The sequence below is a fragment of the Nymphalis io genome, chromosome 10 (assembly GCF_905147045.1).
Source record: "Nymphalis io chromosome 10, ilAglIoxx1.1, whole genome shotgun sequence".
Taxonomy (NCBI): domain Eukaryota; kingdom Metazoa; phylum Arthropoda; class Insecta; order Lepidoptera; family Nymphalidae; genus Nymphalis; species Nymphalis io.
The window spans coordinates 12087598-12115593 of NC_065897.1; the positions used below are offsets into that span (position 1 = coordinate 12087598).

Consider the following 27996-nt stretch of genomic DNA (forward strand, 5'->3'; position numbering starts at 1 on the left):
TGCACGACCAATCTTGGAAATTAAGTATGTCCCTTGTATCTGTAGTTACACAGGTTTATTCAACTTTCAACCCGGATCGCAACAATACTAAATATTGCTGTTTTGCCGTAAAACATCTGATGAGTGATTGGTACCTACCCAGGAAGCCTCCCACAAAGCCTTACCACCTAGTATGTATGACCCTAGAAATTAATAACAATTAATTTCTAGGGTCGCCGTCATCGAAATCGATGAGGAGGACTATATAGAGTATGTATGAATTAAAATATTTATGAATACTTTATTATACACCCGGTGAAATAATTAATGACGCAATACCATAATATTGTTTAATTTATTTTTTTTGTAATAAAAACTTTCTTATCCCCTCGCAATAAGTTGGGATGTATTCGTCCCATACAATATCCGCAGGATCGCAAGGGAAGGTTTCTTTATCAGCTGGCGAGAGAGACTGCGCTAAGGCTCTTGTCTTCGACGCTCGTATGACCCAACTATTTGATGTGAAATATTCCAACGTGTTTCGTACCAAGGATGTTTTGGCTTGTATTTTTACGAACCTATTAATGAAATAAAATGAAAAAGAATTACAGGTAAGTCCATAAATCGTATTTGTAAGTTTAAATGGTAAGTGTTCTCTCGAATATATATTGTTTTAAATTTAAAAGTGTTTTATGTTATACATACAACAAAGTAACATGCAAGTAAAAGCCTGTAAATATTTCAAAGCTTGGCCCTTTCCTTTTTTCTCATAAGGAGAAGGCTTGGAGCTTATCAAGCTGCTCCAATGCAGGTTGGTAGATAAAAATGTGGCACGACAACATTTTCCTTCGCCGCCAAGCACGAAAACATATTAAGCACATTAAAATTGAGTTTGCTTGCCATTGATCCACCGACAACGGACGAGCATATGGGCCACTTGATAGTAGGTGGTCACCAACGCCCATTGACATTGTAAGAAATGTTAACCATCGTTTACATTGCAACCTTGGGAACTGAAAGATGTTATGTCCCTTGTGCCTGTAATCACACTGGATCACTCACCCTTCAAACCGGAACTGATGAGTGGGTGGTACCTAACCAGACGAGCTTGCACAAAGCCCTACCACGTATTTACACGTGTCTCCATTAGGCAATTTTATAATTATTTTTGTTTTTCTATACCTGGTCTTTTTTCCTGTTATCGATAAAATTATGTCGCCGATATAGGCTGGTATCGTTTGCAATATCAGCGTTAAAAGGAACACCACCCATTTGTACTGTGTGAAGTATAAGAACGGCAGTGGTACGTCATCTAAAACATTTAAAATATATTAGAATGCTGATAAAAATATACAACCATTCCTTCTATTTTTAATTCGATTGATTTTTTTTCATGTTTATTATACTCATTTGTAAATTGATTTGGATATTTTTTATTTGGCAGGAAATACTTCCAAATTAGTCCACATAAATTAATTAAATTTTGATAGCACCCTTTGCTATCAAATTTTAGCTCTGATATGTGGAATAAATTGAACTCCTCAAATATTATAGGCAAACAGCGATTTTGGTAATTTCCTCAAAAAGTCAATCGATTGAATAGCACTGATATAATAGCTTGAATACAACAGTCTATAGTGATCACTTACCATCAGGTGGCCCAATTGTCAACCTAACTATATCATATATATAAAAAACTGTGTTACCTACGATTCTTTGCCAATGCTAGTATGATGACTGGAATATACTTATTGAAACTAAACATAATTGCAATAGTACGTAAATACTCACAACATTTGTTCTTGTAACTGTCTTCAATGGTAAGATTAGCCAAACGTTTCATTGTAATTGGATTTTCTGCACTCGAACTGCAATTGTAAACTTTGACTTCTTTTGAGCTGAAAAAAAAGAAATATATATATATATATTGAAATCCTCAAAAAATATACTTAATATTATATGAAAAAAAAACAGAGTTGTTACAACAAATGTAGAATTTAATATAAATTATTTATTAGTTTTTCAGTGAAGTATAAAAATCCAACGTTGTCTGAAATAATATGTGCGCTATGACTAATCAAAATATCTTATTTCAAGTTTGCAACAGCTCTAGGTTATATATAATTGTGTATATATAGCGGTGTTAAACACTCAACATTTGGTGGCCATCTTCTCCACCTATCTATATTATAGAAAAACTATGCAATTACAAATAAATGAAAGGTACTCTACCTTTCACATTTGGACGCAGCAACAATTATTAAGTTTGACACATAATCAACAGGTATGAGATCGAGAGAATTCGAAGGGTGGGCGAGGAGTACACGATTCAAGCCCTTAGAGGTTGTAGTCAAGAGGGCGGAGGCACCAAACCAGTTGTCAATCCATCCAACAAGAGGCTCCGCTTTACTAGATGATACTGCACTCACAGTTCACAGTTGAAAAGAAAATCAAATATTTTTTTAAATATAAACAAGTTCTAACAGTCTTTCAATTCCTATATTCCTATAATAATAAATAAATAAATTTGTAGTTTTATCATTTATTGTTATATCTTCAAAATATACTCGCGGTTAACCGCTTTCGCTAGTCACAAACGCATTTTCTTATTATTAATATTAATTAACTTTATTGCTAAGAAAAGCAAATACAGTAAAATGTTATAGAAAAAACAACGGGACGTCCGGCAGATGTGAAACGTCGAAATTAATAGTTATTGAAAGAATCTTCGGTTAAGATTAACGGAATAAAATTCATTATGTTGATAAAATTGTGGAAGTATAAAATGTCTTTCAAAAACATTTTTTTTATAGTATGTGTAGGTGGACGAACATATGGGCCACCTTATGGTAAGTGGTCTACCAACGCCCATAGACATTGGCATTTAAGAAATGTTAACCATCGCTTACATCGCCAATGCGCCACCAACCCTGGGAAATAAGATGTGATGTCCATTGTGCCTGTAATACACTGGAGCACTCACCCTTCAAAGTGAAACACAACAATACCAAGTACTGCGGTTTTGCAGTGGAATGTCTGATGAGTGGGTGGTACCTACCCAGACGAGCTTGCACAAAGCCATATACATATACTACCTACCACCAGTAAATATATCGTTTAAAAGTAGTGTTTGTTAGATTTCAATAATGATTTCAATAGTCAACAAAACTTCAGACTTAATTATTATCGTAAATCCTATTTAAAAAAATTAATATTGTGTCATAAAAATACGAAAAATATTTCGAAACTTATAAAATATTTTTATATATCTATTGCGGTCTAGATTCCTAGCCTTGTCCTAATTAAGCAATTCTTGTATCAGTAGCAAATTACACCATTAAAATTAATTGACAGAAATAACAATGATATTTCGTAAGCGGTACTAGTTTTATCTTTTTTTGTTATATCTTCAAAATATACTATCGGTTAACCACATTCGCTTGTCACAAACGGATTTTCTCATGCTTAATATTTATTAACTATATCGGACTCTAAGGCAAAAATTACATTAAAAAGTTTAAGGAAAAACAAAATGTATCATCGAAAAATAAATTAACAAAACATAAGCACAGGAAAAATACAATTAATATATATTAATTGTTAAAATCTTAACACTCACCTACAGATGGTCGGACTATCACAGATGGTACACGATTATTATTATCAGCTATTAGATTCTCCGCAATCGCTTTCGTGAATGTATACGTATTTGGTCTGTTACCTATGGAAATATTAACATATATACAATTGTTATATTTGACGATAAAAAAATATATGTGAATCTTATTTTGTCGTCTTAATAATGAAGCTTCCAAACTAGTGTAGACTGTGCTTCAGAAGTCACTTATTTCTCATACTAACTAAATATAAAAAAAAATAATTATAAAATTATGTGCGTGTCTGTGAGAATATAAGTGTAAATTTGTGGGTGTGGATGATATATGTGTGCCGACCCGAGAGGGTTCAAGCAGATCAGGCCAGAAAGTTATTGGGTTTTTTGTCAAAACATTTTCAGTAGCAGCCCGGTGTCTGCAAGTTGGAAGAGTGTACACACCTAAACTATTTTCGATCGTGTTGAATTTGCCGTCCCATTGGATTAAGAGAGTAAAGGAATAGCGTGTCAAGGCTTTTTCACACACACTTGTGCACTATAATATGTCCTGCGCAATTGTGCAGCCAATCTCTCGTGGGATTGGTAGCGGTGGGCGAAATCAAGAGAAACAAGAAGACATCAACATCATATTGTTCAGTTTGATATGTGCGCGTCCAATTAAATATTACGCTTATCCGTTTATTTATATCTAAGATAATGTCAAATCAAATCTCGCCTATAAGATCCTTCACTTGCTTTTCAGTTATTCCAATCTCTAGTAACTTCTTTATTTCATTCAAAGAAGCCGGTGCCGGGTATATCACTTCATCAATGACATCTCTGTTTGTATTCGAATAAGCAGTGGAAACATAAACAAAAGCCTAAAAAAATAAACACTCCTTGATAATATATAATTATATATAAAATATAACTTTTTCGTCTTAATTATTCAACCGAATATGAAATTTTTCATATACGTTGTCAGGGGTATAAAAAAGGTCATATAGTACCTACACCGTGGGGCTTAGATTCCTTACGCGGGCACAGCCTCGGGTGGTATCTAGTTTGTAAATACTCATAAAAATATTTTAAATATTTAACAATAATAAACGTTACATATATAAAATAAATAAATCCACATAAATTTATCTTGGAAAATATATTAATCTGATTCGAATAAAAAATGTGAACAATTATATAATTACATAATAAAATCATTCGTAAAACGAGTACTGAATAACTCTTTACTTTACTAATAATAATTAAAATTAGTTGATACTTATAAACATTTAATTGACGACAACGTATGCTAAATTTCAGGCCAATCGGTTTGATGAAATGATTTAAAATTCAATTGCCGATGTTTCGCCAATGACATAAAATTAAATAAAAGCTTATGTAAAAAATGTAACAATCAAATCTAAATAATTTCGATAGTATATTATAATTTAGGAATTGTTTTCAATCAACTAGATTCATTCTTTAAAACTAACCTTAATATTCTTCATACGATGACTGAGTTCGAGTACCCTGCTCGTACCAGCTACATTAATATTCATAGCAACTTCGAAGGGTTCGTTGAACTTGACTGTTGCAGCAACGTGGAAAACGAACGAAACCTAAAATATAAGGTTTTAGTTCCTCACTTTATTGGTATTTGATTGAATGTTTTTGAATAAAAATAGTTTCCTCAATTTATAATTTTATTTGCACTCAGAGCGTGACGGTGGCATGTGCATGCGGTCCCGTGGCGCTCCTCGTTAAGACGGTAAGAGTACCCCTGGTTTTTTAGTATGTATTCTGATGTGGGCGCACTCGGTGCTTTTGACACCGGCAAGCCCCACATACCCCTCTACCGTTCCTGTGGGGCAAACGCGTAATGCGTTTTGCCAGCGTTAAAAAAAAGTTATAATTAGCGTGATAATAATTTCAGATTGTATAAAATTGAAATGTTATGTGAATTTCTTAGCTTTAACTTTAAAATAAAAATACTTAATTAAGTCTGCACGTTATTCTGATAATATATGGTTATGTGCCACACCATGAAACTTTTCGAACGCGTAATCGATTCAAGGCTCCGGCAAGAATGTACTGTCTCGGAATGTCAACATGGGGTTCGCTCAGGCTGTGGAACCATAGACCCCATCTTCGCCCTAAGAATACTGGCCGAGGCCCACAGGGAAAAAAAAAAGCCGCTGTACATTTCTAGACCTGCAGAAGGCATTTGACTGCGTCCCACGCCAAATTATCTGGTGGGCTTTGAAGATGAAGAACGTGCCACAAATCTATATTGACATTATCCCAGACATGTACCATGATTGGGAATCTATAGTAAGGACCGCCGTTGGCGACACACACCCTTTCCCGATCACAGTTGGTGTCCACCAAGGCTCGGCCCTGAGTCCTTTTCTGTTCAGTGTAGTGCTTGATGTTGTCACAGCGAAAGCCCATGAGCCGTCTCCCTGGCTCATGATGTATGCTGATGATATTGCACTGGTAGATGAGAACAAGCAGGTATTGGAGCAAAAGGTGAACCAGTGGATGGGTGTGCTAGAGAGGGGCGGTCTGATGCTAAATTATGCGAAGACCGAGTATATGGCCTGTGGTAGTACGGACCCCGAACCCATAAAGATAGGCGGAGAATCCGTTATCAAGACGGAAAAGTTTAAATACCTCGAGGGGCCAAATGGCGGGAAGTCACCGGGGTAATCTGTGATCGCAGGATACCGGTGAAATTAAAGGGCCTTGTGTACAAGTGCATTATCCGACCAGTCTTATTGTATTGCGGCGAGACGTGGCCAGCGCTCGCGAGAAACATTCAGCAACTTCACGTTGCGGAAATGAAGATGTTGCGGTGGATGTGTGGCGTTACGCGACCAGATCGCATTCGTAACGAGCACATCCGTGGTAGCCTTGGCGTTTGCGATACATCGCAACTTTTTCCTGCAACTTATCCGCTACAGCGGATAAGTTGCAGGAAAGCCGTCTGCGTTGGTTTGGCCACATTAGCCGCAGACCACCAGACTATGTCGGGAACCGATGTCTGGACTTTGTTGTCGAAGGCCCTGGATCCCGCGGCAGGCCCAAGAAGCGCTGGCTCGATGTTGTGAGGGACGATATGAGAGAGCACGATCTCACTAAGGAGGACGCTTTAGATCGAGCAAAGTGGAGGCGTAGATGCAGGAAAGCGGACCCTGGCGTTACTAGGCTGGGAAAACGCTAGGCAGAAGAAGAAGCGAAGAAGTTATTCTGATAATAAAAAAATTAATAAAAATAAAATTGGTATGAACACGACAAACTTTAGTATAACTGAATAACAACAGTTATTCCGTAACCGTAACAGCCTGTGAATGTCCCACAGCTGGGCTAAAGGCCTCCTCTCCTCTTTTTGAGGAGAAGGTTTGGAGCTTATTCCACCACGCTGCTCCAATGCGGGTTGGTAGAATTCACATGTGGCAGAATTTCAGTGAAATTAGACACATGCAGGTTTCCTCACGATGTTTTCCTTCACCGTAAAGCACGAGATGAATTATAATCACAAATTAAGCACATGAAAATTCAGTGGTGCTTGCCCGGGTTTGAACCCACGATCATCGGTTAAGATTCACGCGTTCTTACCACAGGGCCATCTCGGCTTGTTATTCAGTTATTCAGTTATACTAAACTGTTAACTGAATAAAGTTACAGTTCTGCGGTGATATTACTCATTAAAACTCACTCTAATTACTAGTTAGAAATCTACCCACATTAAATCAGCTCTATTTGTATGACAATCACTTAGTCAGTTTTTTTTTATTATTATTATTTTCATACATACCTTACTAGTTAAAAGCTCTTCATCTTGAGCGTTGAGTCCGAGTTTAGGTTCGGAGATATCTCCCACAATTGGAACAATTTTGTCAAGGGCCTGGGGATTTTCGTTTCTTAATCTTGAGAAAATCTACAAACGATCAATCAAACGAAATATATGAGTAATAATATCAGATTTTAAGTTAATTAATTCGAAGTATTAATAAAGCCAGTTTTTTTTATTTTTGGATATAAAATATATTAAATTACAAAATATACCGATGATATTAAATAATATAAAAATTATCTTAGTGTGAACAATCGTAATGTAATCGACGTTATTTCCTTTTTAATTTATAATTAAATAATAAACTTAAGTACATACAAATAGACATAGCTTATAAAAAATGTTTTTTGTAAGATGGTTACATACAAATTAAGAATAGTTTTACCCACTTCATTAAGGTAAAATATTTATTTACAGAAAAAATAAGCATGTAAAAACAAAATCAATACCATATACAGACGGCATATTATGAACCCAAAAAAAACCTAATTAATTTCAACTTCTTGCTTAAGTAAGGCCCGTGACTTTTAACGTACCGGCTGTTCTAGAACCTTCAGGAATCTTTGCTGGGCAATTGTGCTTTTCTTGTCTCGCACCATTACATAAACTTTGTCTAATCCAGGACAACTGTATAATAATTTTTCTAAGATCACCTAAAATTACAATCAACACATTTATATACAAATATTTCAGTATTTTTTTAATACAAGTAAAATATTTACATTAAATAAAAAATGTAACGTAATGTAATGTCTTTATTTCTTGCCACTACCTCTTCAAAACTTATCATTTCAAAGAAACACAATCAAAATAAAATATAATTAAAAAATAATAATCTACTAAATATAAAAAAAAAGATCTTTAAACACAAACCAAAATACTGTAAGTGCAAAAAAAATCTTACTATACGTCAAGCAAACATAAGTAAAAAACTATATTTTATATATTAACTGAAACGCATCGATTAAAAATTTTTGTCTTTCCAGGCTTTAATATTGTATGTAAATATTATGTAGTTACGTAAATATACTATTTCGGTACAAGTGATGACATTTTATTTTTAAATTATATTTATTATTTATATTATTTTGTATTATATACAATTTTAATGATGACTTACAGTTGCTAGCCGTTTAAATTAAACTTTGTAACAGTTGGAAGTGATTGATGTTTTAAAAATAAGGGTACCATTTTTTTTTGTACTCCTTTTTTCATTATTTATCTAGTATTTAGTGCGCGTTTATTATGAATGACATTATGATAAATGAAATATGTCGAAAAAAAGGTTAGAACAACAATTACCTTTCCTAGAAAACCGGTGCCTCCAGTCATAAAAACAGATTGACCTTCGTAGCATTCTGCGACCGTTTTATACATCTTGAAGACTTGTTAAGATGTCTTCAGCGTCTGAAAATAAAACTTGATTTATCGTTTCCATTAGTGAAAAATGTGGTACCTATAAATTAAGCTTCGTATCAAAGTAAAAATATAATATTTCGCTTGGTTTTTGGAATAGAGACTGAGAACTAACGAAACGGTTTTCAGTCGCGTACGCCGCGGTTGCGAGTACATTCCACAAGGCGTTTTACGCCCGTAACGTGTGCGATTGTTTGCGGGTCTCGCTGCACCGGCGGGCAACTAGTAGAACCACGCGGGTCGCGATCACCGTAGCTTCAGCGGGCTTCGCCCGCGCTCTTTGCGATTGATTGGCGGGCGGCGCACTTACAGAAATCTTAAGCTATATTGTATAACCACTCGTCAAGTCGTCACCGCTCTTACCGCTCGTCTAAGCGAGAGCCGCAATCGCATCTGCGCTAACCAATCAGAACTGCGGTCTCGTGAGTTTAGAAATAAAACATCTGTTCCGCCACCACGACGGGCTAACCGCTCCATGAGTTCTTAGCATTAGTGATTAAATATTACATATAAGTTATAAAAATACGATATCCTAGTCTCATCGGATTATGAAGTTAGAGAACAGAAAGTGCACACATAGGTGCGCACACACTTGTACACTATAATAACACCTGCGCAGTTGGCTAATCTCTCTTGAAATTGGCCGCCGTGGCCGAAATCGGTCTGGAGGACCTTATCTTACTTATTTATATGGTCCACACTTTTGGTCACCCAAGATCTGGCGCTTATTCAGCCGAAAGGCTGAGTCTAGCGGTGCAGAGAGGCAATAATGCCAGCGTCTTGGGTACAATGCCACATGACAATCTTTTAGACGGCGTGTTTTTGCTTTAAATTTTTAATGTCTATTTTGTTATTTTTATTTTGTATTTTATAAAAATGTCTGTACATAAATATAAAAATTAAAAATAGTTAATGTATAAGTTCTGTCCGCGTGGAAAGGTGGTAAGAATACTAGCAGCTTTTCCTCTATTATCGATTTAATTTTAAAATTCAAATATTGACAAAGGTTTGCCGCCTCTTTGGTCACAGTATGACGTTCGGGTCGTTGACGTAAATAATTGCAATATTTTAAACGATAAGATTATTTTTATTATCTTAGGACGGGACATTCCGCGGCATTTTGAATATTCCTTCGTTTATCATATTAATACAAAGTAAGGATGTAAATTCTCTAATTATTAATTAGATTTTTCTTTCTTTTAGATTTCAAGTGAAATCGACAAACTTTAATATGTCTGCCAACAAGAATATATATATAAATATATATATATATATATATATATATTTATAAAAAAAATTATGTGTATATTATTCAATTAATATACTACGAATAAAGTCCATGAAGTTACATAAAAGTACACAAACTTTAAGCAAGCGAGACATGGTAGCGTACAAATGACATGCTTATACAAAAAGAGAATGACTGTCAAAAACTACACTTCGTGCTAGTAGTAAGCGTATCTGCGCCTCATTGCTAGTATTGCTACTAGGAGTGAGGCGCGGATACGCTTAGAGTGAACGTCTTTATTTGTAAGCATGCTTCTTAACAATAATAATAATTAAGGTTAACAATGCTAATATAAGTTAAGGTATTATAATTAATTGAATAAAAAACCTATTGAAATACTCAACATGATTAACCCAACATTTCTGTTATTATTTAGACTATTCTATAAAAATGTTATAGGCTTAAACTTCAATCTCAGCCTTGTGAATATGGAACGCGTAACTAGTTTATACAAATAAAAAAATTTAAATATCTTTCTGTGATTTCAAAATAAATGCCTATTTTTAAGTTAATATGTTATTTGCAAGTTACCAAAATCAAAACTTATTATTTTATGCTACCGCTGTTACATAATAATTTAAATATTTTAGTATCTATAAATTCATGTACATTATGTACGTTAAAGGTAGATTTTAAAGGATTTTCCTCATAAACTGAATTCCACGCTGATTAAGAAGCGTGTTTTGCTAGTTATATATAAATACATATGATATGTTTCCAATCCCCTAGGAGTCACCAATGCCCATAGATATTGACATTGTAAGAAATGTTAACCATCTTACATCGCCAATGCGCCACCATCCTTGAGAACTAAGATGTTATGTATCTTGTGCCTGTAATTACACTGGCTCACTCGCACTCTTCAAACCGGAACACAAAAAACCAAGGACTGCTGTTTTGCGGTAGAATATCTGATGAGTGGATGGTACCTACCCAAACGAGCTTGCACTAAGCCCTAACACCAGTAAATAATAATATGTGCTCGTCTTGTCATTACATTACATGAAAATGTTTTTGGTGGAATATTATATTACACACTTGTAATACTGATACAGTGTTTATAATCGCAATTATCTTCATAAGTCACAAATGCAAGGGAAATTGATTTTTTATCGGAATTAATTTTGATACTAAATATATAATCCCAATGATACCAAAATCACTTTCGATCTTTCAAGACTTCATGAGATCATTATATTATTATTGTTGATGATGCTATCATCGTAAATTTACACGCATCTAATACTTTTCAAGCACGTGTATAATGTGTGTATTGCTGATCGCCGATAATATTGCGACTCGCATCGCATTAAGATATTAAGAAAGGTATAAAGTTTACCTATTTATAATATGAAAACTGAAAAAATTTTGACTTGATTTCGCAGCTGTAAATCCAATTCAGAATTAAATTATATATATTGTGTGTACTCCATTATAATTTAATTGGTTACAGTACAGTACAGTACAGTAATAGCCTCTTAATGTCCCACTGCTGGGCTAAGGCCTCCTCTCCAATTTGAGGAGAAGGCTTGGAGCTAATTCCACCACGCTGCTCCAATGCGGGTTGGTAGAAAACACATGTGGCAGAATTTCGACGAAATTAGACACATGCAGGTGTCCACACGATGTTTTACTTCATCTTCAAGCACGGGATGAATTATAAACACAAATTAAGCACATGAATATTCAGTTGTGCTTGCCCGGGCTTGAACCCACGACCATCGGTTAAAATTCACGCGTTCTAACCACTAGGCCATCTCGGCTCTCGGCTCGGCATCTCGGTTGGTTTATAATAATAAAGTCTTAAAGGGAAAGAATGGCACATGAAGTCTAATTTTTACATATTTTTTATTTATAATGTTAATATTGAATCTATAATCCTCCTTGGAAGTAAATTTTATTACGGAAACCATAAACTGTTTTTTTTTTGTAAATCTTTATCGTTTTAGATTTATTCCGATAAAAAACTTTATGCCGACATTTCTTTTAACGAAAGACATCTGTCATATGTCAAGGATACTTTGAATATATGTTTTTTTTTCTTAAATCAATAGGGCTATTCGGCCTTGAATGGTTTAAATGTGATACACGACATTGACCATAATAATTATAACTTTTAAAGACTACACGCATCACAATAGTATATCACCATAAGTCAGTTTTTAATTACAGATTAGCACTGCTGGTGATTGAGACGAGTAGAATACGGAAAAAATGTGAGCTGCGCTTTGTAATAATTATTATTTATATATGAGATGGGTAAGGGTGCGCGGGGGTGAATTATGATGTTTTGGCGGCTTAAGGTAAAGTTTTAAAAGCAATACAAAAAACGATTGAAGAAATCCTATTAAGCGATTTTCGGAGTTATTATAGTGCACAAGTTTGTGCTCGTGAACACAGCGTACTAATCATTCCCTTATTGTCAATGCGATGATCAACGACTACGTGACTTCCGATCACGGAATTGTGACTCTATAATTATCTAAAGTAAAGTAACAACAGCCTGTAAACGTTTCCCTGCTGGGCTTCTCTCCCTTTGAAAACCATTGGAGCTTATTCCACCACACTGTTCCTACTCTATAGACTATTCCAATCACAGAAGGAGTAACGATAAACAAGCCAGATACTTACATATTTAGCCTTAGACTTGATATATTATGCACTACAAACGGTCCTTGATTAATACAACTTTATTTATAAAACAACACTTTTACACTTTAATTTCATTTCCAAAGTTCGAATACCAACGTCGTCGTTGACACTCAAAACATTTTTTTTTTCAAGAATCCCTGATAATAAATATTATATACATACATCCTTCTTATACCAGTCTGTGTCTGGTTCACCAAAATATTTTTATTGTAATTATAAACTCAACGTACCTGTATCTATAATATAAATTCATATATTTTTTAATTTTCCTATCAGAACATAACTTTCTCTCAAACGTATAAGTATTTACCTGTATTAGCAGTTAAAAATGCACATCGAACAAACATGCATTTTCTAGTTAGTAAAGACTTTTACGCAGGAGGTCCATTATAAAAGCTATTCTATTGAGCGTCATTCACCGAAATCCAAATATATGATACGATTATATTTAGAATAATGATATAATGATAATAATATTAATAATTTAATTAATAATATAATTTTTCAGTTACACTAACAGTATTCCTATTCTGTAAGAACAAATCCGAAGCTAACCGCGAAAAAACGGTCGTGAAATGTCGCAAAGTGCGACAATGACCATAATAATTATAAAATTTTAAATAATTATTAATTTATTAATTTTAAAATCGGTTGTGAGTATTTCACGGGTGAGTTATGAAGTGATTTCGTACAGAATACCACTGCTAAAGTGAATAAATATATTTTAAAATGTCGCCATAAAATAACTAAAAGTTATTGGATAAAGCTTCTTAAATAAATATCAAAATTTGGTTTTTATTTATATAAAAATTCGTTAATAGTAAAAGTATCTATCTCACCTCTTAGTCTTCAGGTGCAGATACTCGTACGACTTGACACAGAATGAAGTTAAATCTAACGAGGTGGCATTAAAGAAAGCAAGCGACTTACGATTATTTGTTATAGATATTTCGCGATAGCGTTATTAATTAACTTATTTCTTGAAAGTGAAATTTTGATCGATGATTTAAGTGATTGCTTGATATTTTTTCTACAAGATTTTTTTAAATAGGTTATTCCCTTGTAGGCAATATCTTTTTGTTTTTTTTTGGGCAGGCAGTTGTTTTTTCTGAGGCAACAAACTTGACACGATGTCGCCTGACAAACGACAGGCCGACCGACATCGACAGTCAAAAACAAAGTTCATAAATAAATAGACGAAAATTGTAGAATAGAACACGTTTACTTTTTCATAAAAAATAATAATTCTCTTATTTAAACTTAAAGTCAAATTTTCCTTGAACTCAATGCAGTCTTGATTCAAAACGAAGACTAGAATACATCGTTACGAAGGATAATAGTTTACTGTAAAACATAACTTTGGATAACTTAACTTAGTATTATTAATACGCTTTCGTTTGTTGGCCAGATTCCTGCATAAATCATTCACTCATCATCAGCTCATAATACAAAAGTTAAAGGCCCAAAGCTGGGCTCCATCTCCAAGGCTTCCTCTCTCCTTGAAGAGAAGACAAGGCAAGCTTGAAGCTTATTTCACCAGCTGCTCGATATAAACAGTAATAAATAAGTTTAAAATATTGAATTGTAATTCAGGAATGAAATCGAAATAGCTTAACGATATTTTTCTGAACCGCAAGACTCAATCCTAAACTTAAATGGAATTCAAACAGCGTCAAGTTTAATGAAATATTATGATCAGGCAAAGTTTGAGGGAGTCACTTTCTCCTTACATTTTTCTTTAAAGACATTTCGTTTTTCTCGTAGGATTTAGAGCTGTATTTTTTTAATTACAATAGCTAACCTACCCTAAAACCTCAAGAAAATAATACTAAGAACTACTGTTTAGCGGTAGAATAGGTTAAAATTGAGTAGCTTGACAGACAAAAGACTTGCACAAAGCCCTACCACCAAGTAAACGATGGTGAGACCATGTTGCCATTTAACAGTTAAAAGCTAAATTATTATTTTAATGTTTGTGACGTCATTTTTACTTTCCTTGTTGAATCTTAATTCGTCATTATTGATTTCACTCATTCATTTCATAGTTTTCGTTTAATATAACTACGTCGTTTATCTACGACCATTTACTTTTCTGTATTTTATGTAACTAGTCAATAGACTAACATAACAATTTATGCATGTTTTTCTATTTTTATACCGTATTTTTTTCCTTATTGGTTCCTTTTTCATACTTCCGTTAGTACAGTATGCCAGGCTTATGTATGTAATATTCTATTTATTCTGTGGCTTTAATTTTTTTTTTTATTTCATTCAACTACTTATAGTCAAGGGTTATTACGATTATTATATCTTAATGCTGTTTCTGTAAAATACTTGTAATTTCAAGGTGTTACTTTTCCACTTTTGGACATTTAAATTTGTTTTTAAGCTTATTTTGGTCTATATATATTTAAATTTTTTTGTATTTTATAAAAATGTATGTAAATCTCAATTAGTTCAATAACCATATATTGTATCCAATGTTTTTAATTTTTTTACTATTTTACTTTTATGTAAGTTGCAAATATTTACATTACACCGAAGTTATTGATCTCTTTGAGATCCGTGTTAAGAAGAGGAAGCCTTAAGTCAACAGTGGGTCATTTTCACAGGCTGTAACTTTACTTATTATCATTATATTTCGTCCTAGTCTATTTATTTTACTTTATTTAACTTGTAATTGTGTTTATTTACTATTGCCTGCGGATATGTGTATTAGTTATTCTTTTGTCTATTTACTTGAAGTCATATTTGTCTAACGCCCTCTTTGGTACAAGGGCTAGTATATAAGACAGATCGTGAAGATTAAAACCTAGACCTAAAAATAATAAGTTTTTTCTGCCTATAAATTAATTATTATTTATAATGCACTATACTTATAATACACGATTAGGCCCTAAGGAATATATTTACAGCTTCAAGGAGTTTCGTTCTAAGTTGGTCAAGATATTCTGATTATAACAAGCGCAAAAACTATTTTCCAATGGCATTCTTGCAAAATCATATTATCCCAAGGGAACGAACCTGTTCTGCCACGTGCGCCTAGATTTATAAGAAATGTAAATAAATATGTAAAAGCCTTTCAATAATCGGCTTAGCAAAATCATCTTTCTATCTATTTTATATTATGTAGAGGCATCTTCATTTATGATAAAAAAGTGTGTTCAGAGTCAAATGTGCAATCTCGTCTTTTATGTAAAGTATTTTTTCACTTGATTTTCTAGAAAAAATCTGTATTTCTTCTTAAAAGCCTTTATTCCTATTTAAATAATGAAAGCTCGAAAAAAATTCTCGAAGAAAATCAGTATTTAGTAATTATAAAAAAATGATCTTAGTAAAAAAAATGCGTGAAAATTAAAATAAATAGTTAAAACTCGCTGTAAATGCGACTATAAATGTTCCAACTTTGTTTTTTAATCAATAACATTCCTACTTCACATTATAAATGTGTGTTTGTATATTCAAACACGCAAAAACTCTTTTGGCCTGACTGAACACCTCAGATACCTGATGGACCCTGGACCCGGACCAGTTCTTTTTGTGCATTGGTGCTATTTAAAATAATACAATTTTAATTATTAACGAGTTATCTTATCAAACACTTTCTTATCGAATCTCTTGGTGATTCATCACGCAAAATAGGTTATAAAATGAATCTTATTAAAATCAAACTTTATTTTGTTTTAATTGAATCGAATTATACGCTGCTTAACTGCTTTTTTAGTTTATAATCTCCTATTAATTACATTTTTATTATGATTATGCATTTGTATAATATTAAAATAAATAAAATAAAAAAATGTGCCGACGGGGGACTTGTGCCCCATCAGGAACTAAGTTCTTTGCGATATTTTTTTCGACTCAAAAAGCGTTTTAAAATGTAGATTTTAATCTCTATAATCAAAGATTAAGAAACGATTTAAATTTTTAAATTCAATTAATATTTTTTTATAGTAATAGCAATTCCCATTTTAAGTAATTTACTAATATTAGGAATTTTAGTAATTTACCCCTCCAATTAAATTTATGATGGGAATGGCTCGTAAGCCCTAGTGCTATTAGTTATGGTCTTGTATTAAATTCGATTCCTTTATATTCCTTTAGCTTCCTTTATATTTTGTTTTTGTATTTCACTCTGCTGTATTCCGCGTAAAAGAACTTCGTTCAAAAAAGATAAGCTCCTGATTATGTTTAATAGCAATTATTTTAAATTATGCGCCTAGCTCAAAAATCCCAATAGGCGCAAAATTTCGCACAATACAATACAAACTCGAACATGATTTGAAAAACAACGCTTAACAAAATGATTGTCTACAACAAATATCGTGGTTACGTTAGCGTTAAATGAATTTACATTTAGTGCGGTTTGTGGTTTTAATTGTTTGGTTTTGATAGAGATGAATATTTTGTTAATTTCTTTTATGTTAAACAATTTTACAGTCACTAATTTGACAGGCTCAGTAGTTTATTTGGAATTTTTTAGTCTTTAAATGTGGAAAAACTTAACGCACATAAATGAGGTTGTTGTGTAAAGTTGAGATGAGTCCCTTTATTAAGTTATTTCCCTTAAATTTTAATTAATAATTTAATTCTCATAATAATTAATAAGATAAGACTAATTGTATATAATTAAAATATACACGTGCATTTTATATTATTCTTTGTCTCTACTTAAATAAAGAATTACTTGATATGGCGTTTTAAATTCTAGTTATATGTTATATGTTCTAATAATACTAATCATATATAAATATATATCTATTAAGAATTGTTTAAGGTGCATAATATAGCAGAGTTACTAGCAAATCGCATGGAATATGATTATCTCGACTCCTGTCATTCCCCATGGCTATCCCACACTGATTCGAATACGATACGAGGACCCAGAGGGAGGTTAGCTGTGGGACACCCACAGGGGTCAGTTTTGGGGCCTCTATTGTGGAACCTCGCGTATGATGCAGTCCTGCGCGTCGCTCTCCCTGAAGGTTTCAGCATCGTCTGCTACGCAGACGACACGTTGGTGCTGGCAACGGGGGAGAATTTTGAGAGAAACAAAGAGCTCGCCGAGCTTGGAGTGAACATTGTCGTCGAAAAGATCTGCGAGTTGGGCCTTCGGATCGCGTCCCATAAGACGGAGGCGCTATGGTTCCATAAACTGCCAAGGAGCAGGGAACCGCCTGACTCGCACGTCCGCGTTGGTGACTAATACGTCCAGGTGGCCAGGTACATGAAATACCTGGGCCTCACACTGGATGGTCGCTGGGGCTTCGAGGAGCACTTCGAGCGCCTAGCCCCCCGGATCGAGAAGGTAGCGGGTGCCATGCACAGACTGCTACCTAATCTCGGGGGACCGAGGGAGGAAGTTCGCCGTCTTTATGCCGCTGTCGTGCGATCGATGTCCCTCTACGGGGCACCCGTTTGGTCTCACAGACTATCGGGCGTCCGCCGCTGCAGGACTAAGATCCAAAGTTCGCAGCGGAGAGTGGCCATCTGCATAGTGCGGGGATATCGCACGATATCCTACGAGGCAACCGTCCTAGCGCGCTTTCCGCCCTTGGATATTCTGGCGGATATGGATGCGAGGGTCTACCAACAGACCCGCATCCTCCACCAGAACAGTGAAAGCGCGCCCACTTCGAGTGCGCTCGAGGCGTTGAAGCGGCAGGAACACCGGAGGGCTCTTGCAACGTGGCGCGACCGTCTCTGTGAAGAACGGTACGCACGCAAACGCGTCGTTGGAGCGATCCTGCCAGCCTCGAAGCCTGGATGAGACGAAAACGACGAGTCAACTTCCGACTTACGCAGGTAATGACCGGTCACGGTTGTTTTGGAGAATACCTGTGTAAGATCGGACGCGAATCGACGACGATGTGTCACCACTGTGGCGCGGACCGGGACACAGCTCAGCATACGTTGGAGGTGTGCCCCGCGTGGAGTGCGGAGAGGGAGATCCTGGTCCGTGAAGTCGGACAAGACCTGTCCCTGCGAACAATCGTGTCGGCGATGCTTCGCAGGGAATCGGCGTGGAGGGCCTTCTCCTTCTGTGTACGCACTAGCGAGGAGTGCGGGGGGCGAGATTCGCCCCCTGATGAGAGCTCCGACGAGCCACGAGTGGAGCAAAGCACGGGAGAGGCCGCGGATGCGTTGTATCAACACGATCCCGCAGCCTCTCCGATCCGTGCTGAGGACGGCCATCGCAGTGGTTTTAGTCGGTAAGAATCCCACCTAACCCGGTTCCACCCCCATAGGCCCCGGGTACCTTTCTGAAGGTTTCCACTGCGAGAAAAAAAAAAGTGGCAACATAATGGGAATAGAAAGTGCATCTGTTTATAATCTGTTACGCATACACTTGTGCACTATAATAGGTCCTGCGCAGTTGGCTAATCTTGAGACTGGCCGCCGAAATCAGTCATGAGGACACCAATCAATGAGTGTTAAGTCCTTTTTTTTAACTTTTCGTGAAAGGGAAGTTAGGTATGTGGGCAAAAAATTATATATTTATTTTATATTTGTTATTTCTCTCTATCTTTATTAATGTAAGTTGAGTTTGGTGCCATTATTAACTGCTTATACTAGTCTACCTAACATACTTCCTAATTATTTTTTTTAATTTCAAGGACATATTTAAGGCGTTTTTTATATCAACAATTTAATTAAAAAAAAAATTTTTACTAAATCAAGCGAACCTTGAGTTCCACGTCAATATATAATAAAACTCTGTTACCCCTTAATGTTTAAGTAGAGATTTACGCTGAATAAAAAATGATCTAAATTGCATACTATAGTTTTGCTTAAATAAAATTTGTCAAATTTGTTCTAACAGTATATTTAATTTAGTTTTTGAACATTATATGCACACTATTAGGACGGTATGGACGAAATAATTATTATCAACGCTAAGGTCAGGTCAGTTCCACGAGACTGTTCATACAAGACATATTATATAACAGTTTTATTCCAGAGATGGTTGTTTGTATTTAATACAAATTAAAATTTTAGTGTAATGATTTTTATGGTTTCCGTATTGCAGTCATTGAACTTGATAACCTAGCATGAATATCATTGTTTTCAATTACATAATCTGTGTAAGCTATAACTCTAGTTTATCGTGTTAATAAATTTAATGTCTTAGAGCCAATTGGTCACAAGTGTGAAGTGATGTTTTTAATATTCGTTCTGCTTAGTTATGTGATTGTAAACACCTGTGCTGATAACTTATCATTGCAAAATGATCTGGATGATGAAATAGAATCAATTTTTGATGATTTACTAAATGGTGATTACGTTACCAATATTGACTATGGTGAGAAATATGAAACTAAAAATCAAATACAAGGTAATATATATGTTATATGTAATATAATAAGTGATAATATACAGTTTTTGATATATTTATATTTTATATATTTTCATTGCAAAAGGTATCACGGATGCTTTACACTTTACTGCTTTACAAATGAGGTCTTGGTAGAACATAATAATTTGTCATTAGACAAGGTTTCCGATTGAGGTGACAGCAGCCCATATTATTTATAGTAACAGTAACAGCCTGTGAATGTCCCACTGCTGGGCTATGGACTCCTCTCTTTTTTTTAGGAGAAGGTTTGGAGCTTATCACGAGCTCCACCACGCTGCTCCAATGCGGATTGATTTTAATACACATGGTGCAGAATTTCAGTGAAATTTGACACATTTTCCTTCACCGCCCAGCACGAGATGAATTATAAATACAATGAAGGACATGAAAATTCAGTGGTGCTAACCTTTTTGCTTGCATCATCGGTTAAGATTCACGCGTTCTAACCACTGGGCCATCTCGGCCTCTTCATTATTTATATGTATATTATGATTCTTAACAGAAGATTGCATGTTCAAAGCCAGGTAAAAACTTAAGTGTTTGTGTTTTTAATTCACCTTGTGCTCAGCGATGAAGAAAAACATCGGGAAGAAACCGGAATGTGTCAGGTGCAATTTTAGCATATGTGTGTCAACCCGTACAATCCAATTTACTTTATATGTACTTCAGATTCAACTAATCGTGATATATTGACATTATTTTGCAGAGGACGAGCCCCAGCTATCAGATGGTGTATGGAAATGTGGTAATTGTACAAATATAGATGAATCGAAGCTTTTGTTCAGCGAGGATTTAGATTTGGACGCGAATTATAATGAAAATGTTGGATACGAATTACAGGTATGATTAACGTTATCTCTTCATTTAATTATTTTATTTAATAAATTTTTTGATAAAGTTCAATTAAAATTTTTATCAACATCATTTTATCCGTGCAGTGACGGAGAAAGAATACATTTCACTGCCCCTCTCTTTCCCATGGGTGTCGTAAGAGGCGACTAAGGGATATCTGAGCGACCATCTGCTCATCTGGTGGTAGGATGCTAACATCCGCCTGGCTTGTTACCACCGTACGCATGGTGAAAAACTCGTGAATTGGCTTGCAGCCGCGTTTCGAGGTCAGCCAGCGTACAGCCAGTGCCCGAGCGAGTATTGCCGCGATGGGTGTTGGTCCGGTGGAGACGGCTGTTGAACCAATTCCGGGGGAAACTGTATTGACCTGCCGGACAGGGAGACCTGAAGAAACGGCTGTTCCGCTGGCCGCCCGTGGCATAGTACAGGGGCCCGAGCGTGCCTAACCAGCTCGCGAGGCTGCCCCACCAGGCCACGCATAATCTCGGGGTGGACCGTCGTGCCGGTTGGTGACCGGAAGGTGGGGTCCCGGCGGCCACTTCCGGGGGGGTTCGGGGGCCCTTCCGTCCGGCGAATCAGTATATTTTCCCTTTTGGCAACCATTTGGGAAAACACGCCTCCATACTTTGCCCATCCCTATCGTGGCAATATGTCGCTCGCTTCACGTCTCTTTTCCTTATTTTTCCAAATGGTAGCGCAAGTAAGAAATAATGATCGTTCAGCGGTGCACACCCCCACCATACCCACGCTGTTTGAGGTCGAGTTCTCTAACATCCGAGGACTCCACGCTAACCTCAACGCTGTCCACCACCATCTCGAGACAGCACGGCCAGCAATGTTGTTTCTCACGGAGACGCAAATACTCCGCCCTGCCGACACCAGCTACCTTAACTATCCCGGCTACATGCTTGAAGAATCTTTTAAAGCGAAAGCCGGAGTATGCTTGTTCGTCAGGGCGGATGTGTGTTGTCACCGATTGCGCTGCTTGGAGGACCCCTCCTTCTCCATGTTGGTGGTACGTGTGGACCTGGTTCATCAGAGTCGAGTCTACGTGTGCCTCTACAGATCCCATAGTGGTGACTCGGAGACAAGCCGATTATTCGACCATCTTAGTCGGGTGGCAGATGCTGCGCAAGAGCAGTTTCCTAACGCGGAATTGGTGTTTTTGGGGGATTTTAATGCTCACCACGAATCATGGTTGAAATCCTTCAAAACTGAACATGCTGAAAGGACTGCTCATGCTTTTGTTCTCACACATGCCTTGACCCAACTGGTCGATCAGCCCACCAGGATCCCAGACATTGATGGGCAAGCACCTTCTCTACTGGACCTTCTGCTGACTTCTCACCCGGTGGAATATCAGGTTGTGGTTCAAGCTCCACTTGGTTCTTTGGATCACGGCCTTATATTTACCAAAGTGCCACAGGCCAAGCTGCCGCCATCAGCGGTATGCAAACGTCGCGTTTGGCACTATAAGTCGGCAGATTGGGACGGTATGCGCGATTACTATGCGTCAGTCCCTTGGAAGGAACGTTGCTTCAGTGGGAATGACCCGACAGCTAGTGCCGCTGCTGTTGCTGATGAGATCATGTTAGGAATGGAATACTACATTCCTAGCTCAGATCTCATCAATAGGGGTACGCGTAACCGTTGGTTCACGCGTGAATGTGCCGACGCTGTATCATCTAAGCAGGCGGCATATCGCGCGTGGATCAACGGCTGCATTAGCGGGGCATCTAACATTGACTCACTGAAAGCAAACTACAATAAAAATTCCAAGTCCTGTAGGAAGGCATACACGAGAGCAGATGCACAGCGCATTGTACAGATTGGTCATGACCTTGTTTCGCATCCTAGGGGCTCCCGTAGCTTCTGGCGTCTGACCAAGTCTGTGCAAAACAATTTCTGCCAACCTTCGCTGCCACCGCTCAGAAATCCGGACGGATCGCTAGCTCACAGTCCGCAGGAGAAAGCCGATCTCCTGGCTAAACTCTTTGCCGACAATTCTGTCATCGATGATTGTAGTGCACTGCCACCTACAATACCTGCATGTGACCATACGATGCCTGACATTAAAATCAGGCAACGTGATGTGCGTGCGGAGCTGCAATCACTTGATATACGGAAAGCTAGCGGTCCTGATGGAATACCAGCCATTGCGCGGCGGAGCTGTCTCCTGTGTTAACGCGCCTGTTCCAACTTTCTCTCTCTTCGGGATGTGTGCCGGAGGCTTGGATAAGAGCTAATGTGCAAGCGGTTCCCAAAAAAGGGGATCAATAGCTATCACCTCAGTACTTCGTAAGGTGATAGAACGGATTCTAAACAACCAACTGATCCATTACCTAGAAGATCACTGTCTAATTAATGATCGTCAGTACGGATTTCGACCAAAACGGTCCACAGGTGATCTTCTAGCGTATGTAACACACCTCTGGGGTGAAGCTATCGACAAGCATGGAGAATCGTTGGCCGTCAGCCTCGATATCTTCAAGGCTTTCGACAGGGTCTGGCACAGAAGTCTTCTCTCCAAGCTACCGGCATATGGTCTGCCTGCTCAGCTATGCACCTGGATTGCCAGCTTCCTACACAAGCGTAGCCTTCGTGTTTTAGTAGATGGTTGCGCTTCACAATTCTATGTAGTGAATGCTGGGGTCCCCCAGGGATCTGTGCTATCTCCCACACTCTTTCTTTTGCATATCAATTATATGCTCTCCCTTGGGAACATTGCTATGCAGATGATAGTACAGTGCATGGTGGATACCACGGACGCGCAGTGGCTGGGCGGGCGGAAACTGAGGAGAGGCGGGAGAATCTTGTCATTGAACTCGATAGGACGTTAGAGCTCATCGCCAAATGGGGTTCTGATAATCTTATTGAGTTTAATGCCAAGAAAACACAGGTATGCGCTCTAACAGCGAAAAAGTCACCATTTTACCCTCATCCATCCCTCTGTGGCATACCGCTGATGATACAAAGCAAAATCGCCATGCTGGGGATGGACGTTCGCTGCGACCTTAGTCCAAAGGATTACATCGAGGCTATTATAAAAACGGCTTCACGGAAACTCGGAGTTCTGAACAAGGTGCGGCGTTTTTTCACGCCACAACAACTGTGCCTGTTATACAAAACACAGGTACGGTCTTGCGTTGAATATTGCTCGCACCTTTGGGATGGCTCCGCTAAGTACCTACTGGAGGCCTTGGACCGGTTGCAGCGACGTGCAGTACGCATTATTGGCGACGTAAATGTCGCAAACACCCTTGAACCTTTACAATTGCGTCGCGAGATAGCAGCACTGAGCGCTTTCTATCGACTGTATCACGGCGAGTGCTCTGAGGAATTATTCTCTCTAATTCCTGCTTCCCCCTTCCTTCTTAAGTCCACGCGAGCTGGTTCTCGATGTCACCGCCTAACTGTGACATCAATTCCATCGCGAACAAAGAAATTTGGCAACTCCTTTCTTTGTCGCACTTTCAAAAAATAGAATTCCTTACCAGCTCACGTGTTCCCCTCCTCTTACAACCCGGGTTCCTTCAAACGAGGCGTGAAGAGGCATCTTGCGGGCCAGCAAGGCGAAGGCGGCTAGTGCAGAACGTTTTTCCCGTCTGTACTGGCCGTCTGTATTTGATTTTTTTTATAATATAGGTAGGGCCATTTTTCATGGGGATTCTTTTAATGCTTAATGGAATTTGATAGCAAATTAGTGTCATGACACAAGCTAAGAGAAAGGTTTTAACGAGTTCAAATTACTTAGGCCTAGTAAAAAAAGCAGTTAATCATGTTAAGTATTATTTTTTCAGATTGGATTTTCAGTTGACAATATGCGGTGCATTACGATTGAAACGGAAGAGATCACCGTGCGTCGAGTATCAGGCGCATGCGCAGGGGAAGAAGTTACGTTGGGTGTTATACAAAAAAGTCATTTTGAAGTAAAGATTTATAAATAATTTCAGGATTATTAAGTAAATACAACCGCTACAGTGAGACTTGTAGTGTAGAATTAAGCACTATGACGATGTAAATAAGAAAAGAATAATTTATCAATCTTTAATTAGAAAACCTATAAAAACAATGCAATATTAAAAAAATATGAATAACGTATGAAAATGTAAAAAAAAAAACAACGTAATTTTAACTACATAACGCCGGTGACAGCACGGCGAGTTGACATACGTTGCCCGTTGATTTAATTAAAATATAATTTGAGGAATTGTCTTGGCATAATTTATCATATTTAAAAAAATAATGATATACCAAAAAAACACAAACGTAACAACATTGTTTTTTTTATTCTATTGTATTATTTACAATTAAATCTGACTTACAACTTTTACGTGACATCGGCAGATTATTTTGCGGTTAATCCGCAAAAGTTCTCTCATTAAACATAAATACTTAAACAACGACTACACGAAAACAATTGCGAATCGCAATTAATTTCTTAAAATCTGTATCAGCAGAAGCTAGGACTTAAACAAATATTGCCTCAACTGAAATCGCAAAAATATAACGGTTGAGTAAATTGTCGTTGAGTCGGAAATAATTAGAACGATCAATCATATTATTTTATTTTTAGCTTTACCAATCAATTAACTTAGATTGTTACTTAAAAGACATTAATAAATGAGGCGTATTACTTAATACAAAATTATAATATAGATGATAAAAAAGGCCGCCAAAGTTGTATGCTAATAATGTTCTATTCGACGAGTTATGTATTCTTTATGATGTTCGATGATGGATATTATATTATCTATCTATATAAAAGCATGGAGTTATATATAACATTTTAGGCAATTAGGAAGATGTAAATAAAAAAAGTTTTTTTTTTTTGTACTAAAATAACCTTTAAATGATTATAATAAAATAAGTGAAAAATAATGATTATATCATGTAAACTAATTTTTTTATAAGCAAATCAATTTGGGCACTCGTATAATTTCTGCTCCGTCAGAGTTTTGACTGTGACGTCATTTCGCCCATTCGTTATTGCGGGCGAATCTTTTGCGATACGCGCGTTGATAATTTCGTATTTATTTTATCCCTCTTTGCAAATTTGACGCCCAAATACGTTCTTTCACTTATAGTAATATTAGAACGATTATTAATATTATTTTATGCTAAAATAAGAGCAGTATTTTCACGTAGACTAACAAGTAATCTACCGAAAGTCAATCTTATGATTGCGGATTCTTTCACAAATCACGCGAAATATATTAGTGAGTTTATTGTTATTGTTTATTTTAATCTTTTGTTAATGTAGATTGATCATAACTGTGATTTGCAATAAGTCCGTACGTACTCTTCTTGTAGAGATACTAATGCTTTCCGATTTCGATAGAAGATAATATCGATATAAAATATGATATACATTTCCTATATTTTAATTTTACATACACAATTCGGGGCGCGATAGTTACGATAAAGAGCCACGGCATATTATTGTAAATTTTCCTCTAATGAAAGTGCAAATAAAATTAACAATCCCGAATGTGAAGGATGCAAACATACTATGGCATTGATCATATAATAACGACGTGAAGAGCCTACTAGTAATGAAATAAACTGTTACTGGAAGAAACCTTCTTTATGTAAAAGGGGGGCAAACGAGCAGGGGCTCACCTGATGGAAAGTGATTACCACTATCCAAGGATACCTGCAACACCGAAGTACTTACAGGTGCGTTGTCAACCTTTAAGGAATGAGTAGGCTCTTTTCTTGAAGGTTTTTATGTCACAACGGTTCGAAAATGTCGCTGGGAAATATGGCTGGCAGATATATATATATATATATAAATATATATATATATCTAATTAAAAAAAGTAGCAATTGTCGTTTTTTAAAGAAATGCTAATATAATTATTTACCTACTAAGTATAAAGCTTGTGTTCGGTTAGCGCCAATATGTTCGTAATTCGTAGGGTTAAGATCGAATCTACGACTTTTAAATCGTTACCCGTATCGCTATTGACGCTTTATATAATTATTATATATAAAAATAAAATTTAAAAATTTAAAACTCGTTGATGACCTACGACAGATTAGACATTACACCCGTTCTATAATCCGCTTTAAACATCTGAGACAAGTAATGTCGTTCAATATAATAATAATAAATTGGTAGTTCTGTAATGGCATCACTATCAATTCTCGTGGTCTTATATGAAGGAACTTTTATGCTTTGAAACAGCGTGAGCGTCTTTAAAACTGCCTTATCCCATTTACTTAGGGTCGGTGCAGTGTATAATCTGCTTAAAAATTATTTGACATACTTTTGCAGTGAGTTTTATCTCAAAGTTTGGTTCCTTGTCACCATATTGGTGGTTAAAATGCATAGGTGCCCAATTGATTACTATGCTTAGTCTATCCCTTAGCTCATGCAAAGTCCGCGGATTAAAGATGGCTCAATTCTACTCCCCAAAAGACGACTCTTGGCATGGTATCAAGCTCTATTCGCGATATCTTAATCAATTCTAAAATATTCTTTATTCAAATAAACTGAAAAATATTCAATTAAGTAATTTTGAATTGACAATATAATGATTAAAATAAATTTAAAGTTACAATCGGTTTTGAATATAAATTCTACTGAAAAATACCGAACAGAACCAGCAAGGGAACAGAAGTAACTCTTTTTCACCAACTAAATTACCTTAACTGATATGGTAAATTTAATAGAGTATCATTATAATATATCGTAATACGACTCGTTCGTTAATATTGTTTTGAAGTTTGGTAATTAATTTAATTTTGGGAACATTTTGTTAAATGAACTCCAGTTAGGATCACTTATGAATCGTCATGTATAACGTCAAATATAAATTTGCACTTTTTCGAGAACCGATATAAAACTCAGTAGTCACTCTTCAATACTAATTTATTTAGGTATGTTAATTGGTGGAAAAGACTGAAACAATATATATATACTTACTGATTTATGTGGATAATAAAATCCCTGATTCTTATGGAGTTCTAAAAGTCAGTCACGTTCTCACTTCCCTAAC

At 36.4% G+C, this 27996-nt stretch overlaps 2 protein-coding genes across 2 annotated transcripts; one reads left to right on the top strand and one right to left on the bottom strand.

Moving 5' to 3' along the window:
• Positions 1-334: 334 nt before the first annotated feature.
• Positions 335-27994, bottom strand: LOC126771413 (putative fatty acyl-CoA reductase CG5065). The gene is made up of 11 exons (XM_050491280.1): positions 27924-27994; positions 8730-8834; positions 7964-8080; positions 7389-7511; positions 5065-5190; positions 4308-4452; positions 3599-3700; positions 2212-2398; positions 1771-1877; positions 1162-1291; positions 335-557 (listed from the first exon to the last, which is right to left on the bottom strand). Exons 2-11 carry the CDS (start codon positions 8802-8804, stop codon positions 335-337), a joined length of 1335 nt encoding a protein of 444 aa, XP_050347237.1. The 5' UTR covers positions 8805-8834; positions 27924-27994.
• LOC126771494 (uncharacterized) lies at positions 19718-25202 on the top strand. The gene is made up of 3 exons (XM_050491393.1): positions 19718-20119; positions 20847-20980; positions 24793-25202. Exons 1-3 carry the CDS (start codon positions 19942-19944, stop codon positions 24937-24939), a joined length of 459 nt encoding a protein of 152 aa, XP_050347350.1. The 5' UTR covers positions 19718-19941; the 3' UTR covers positions 24940-25202.
• Positions 27995-27996: the final 2 nt, after the last annotated feature.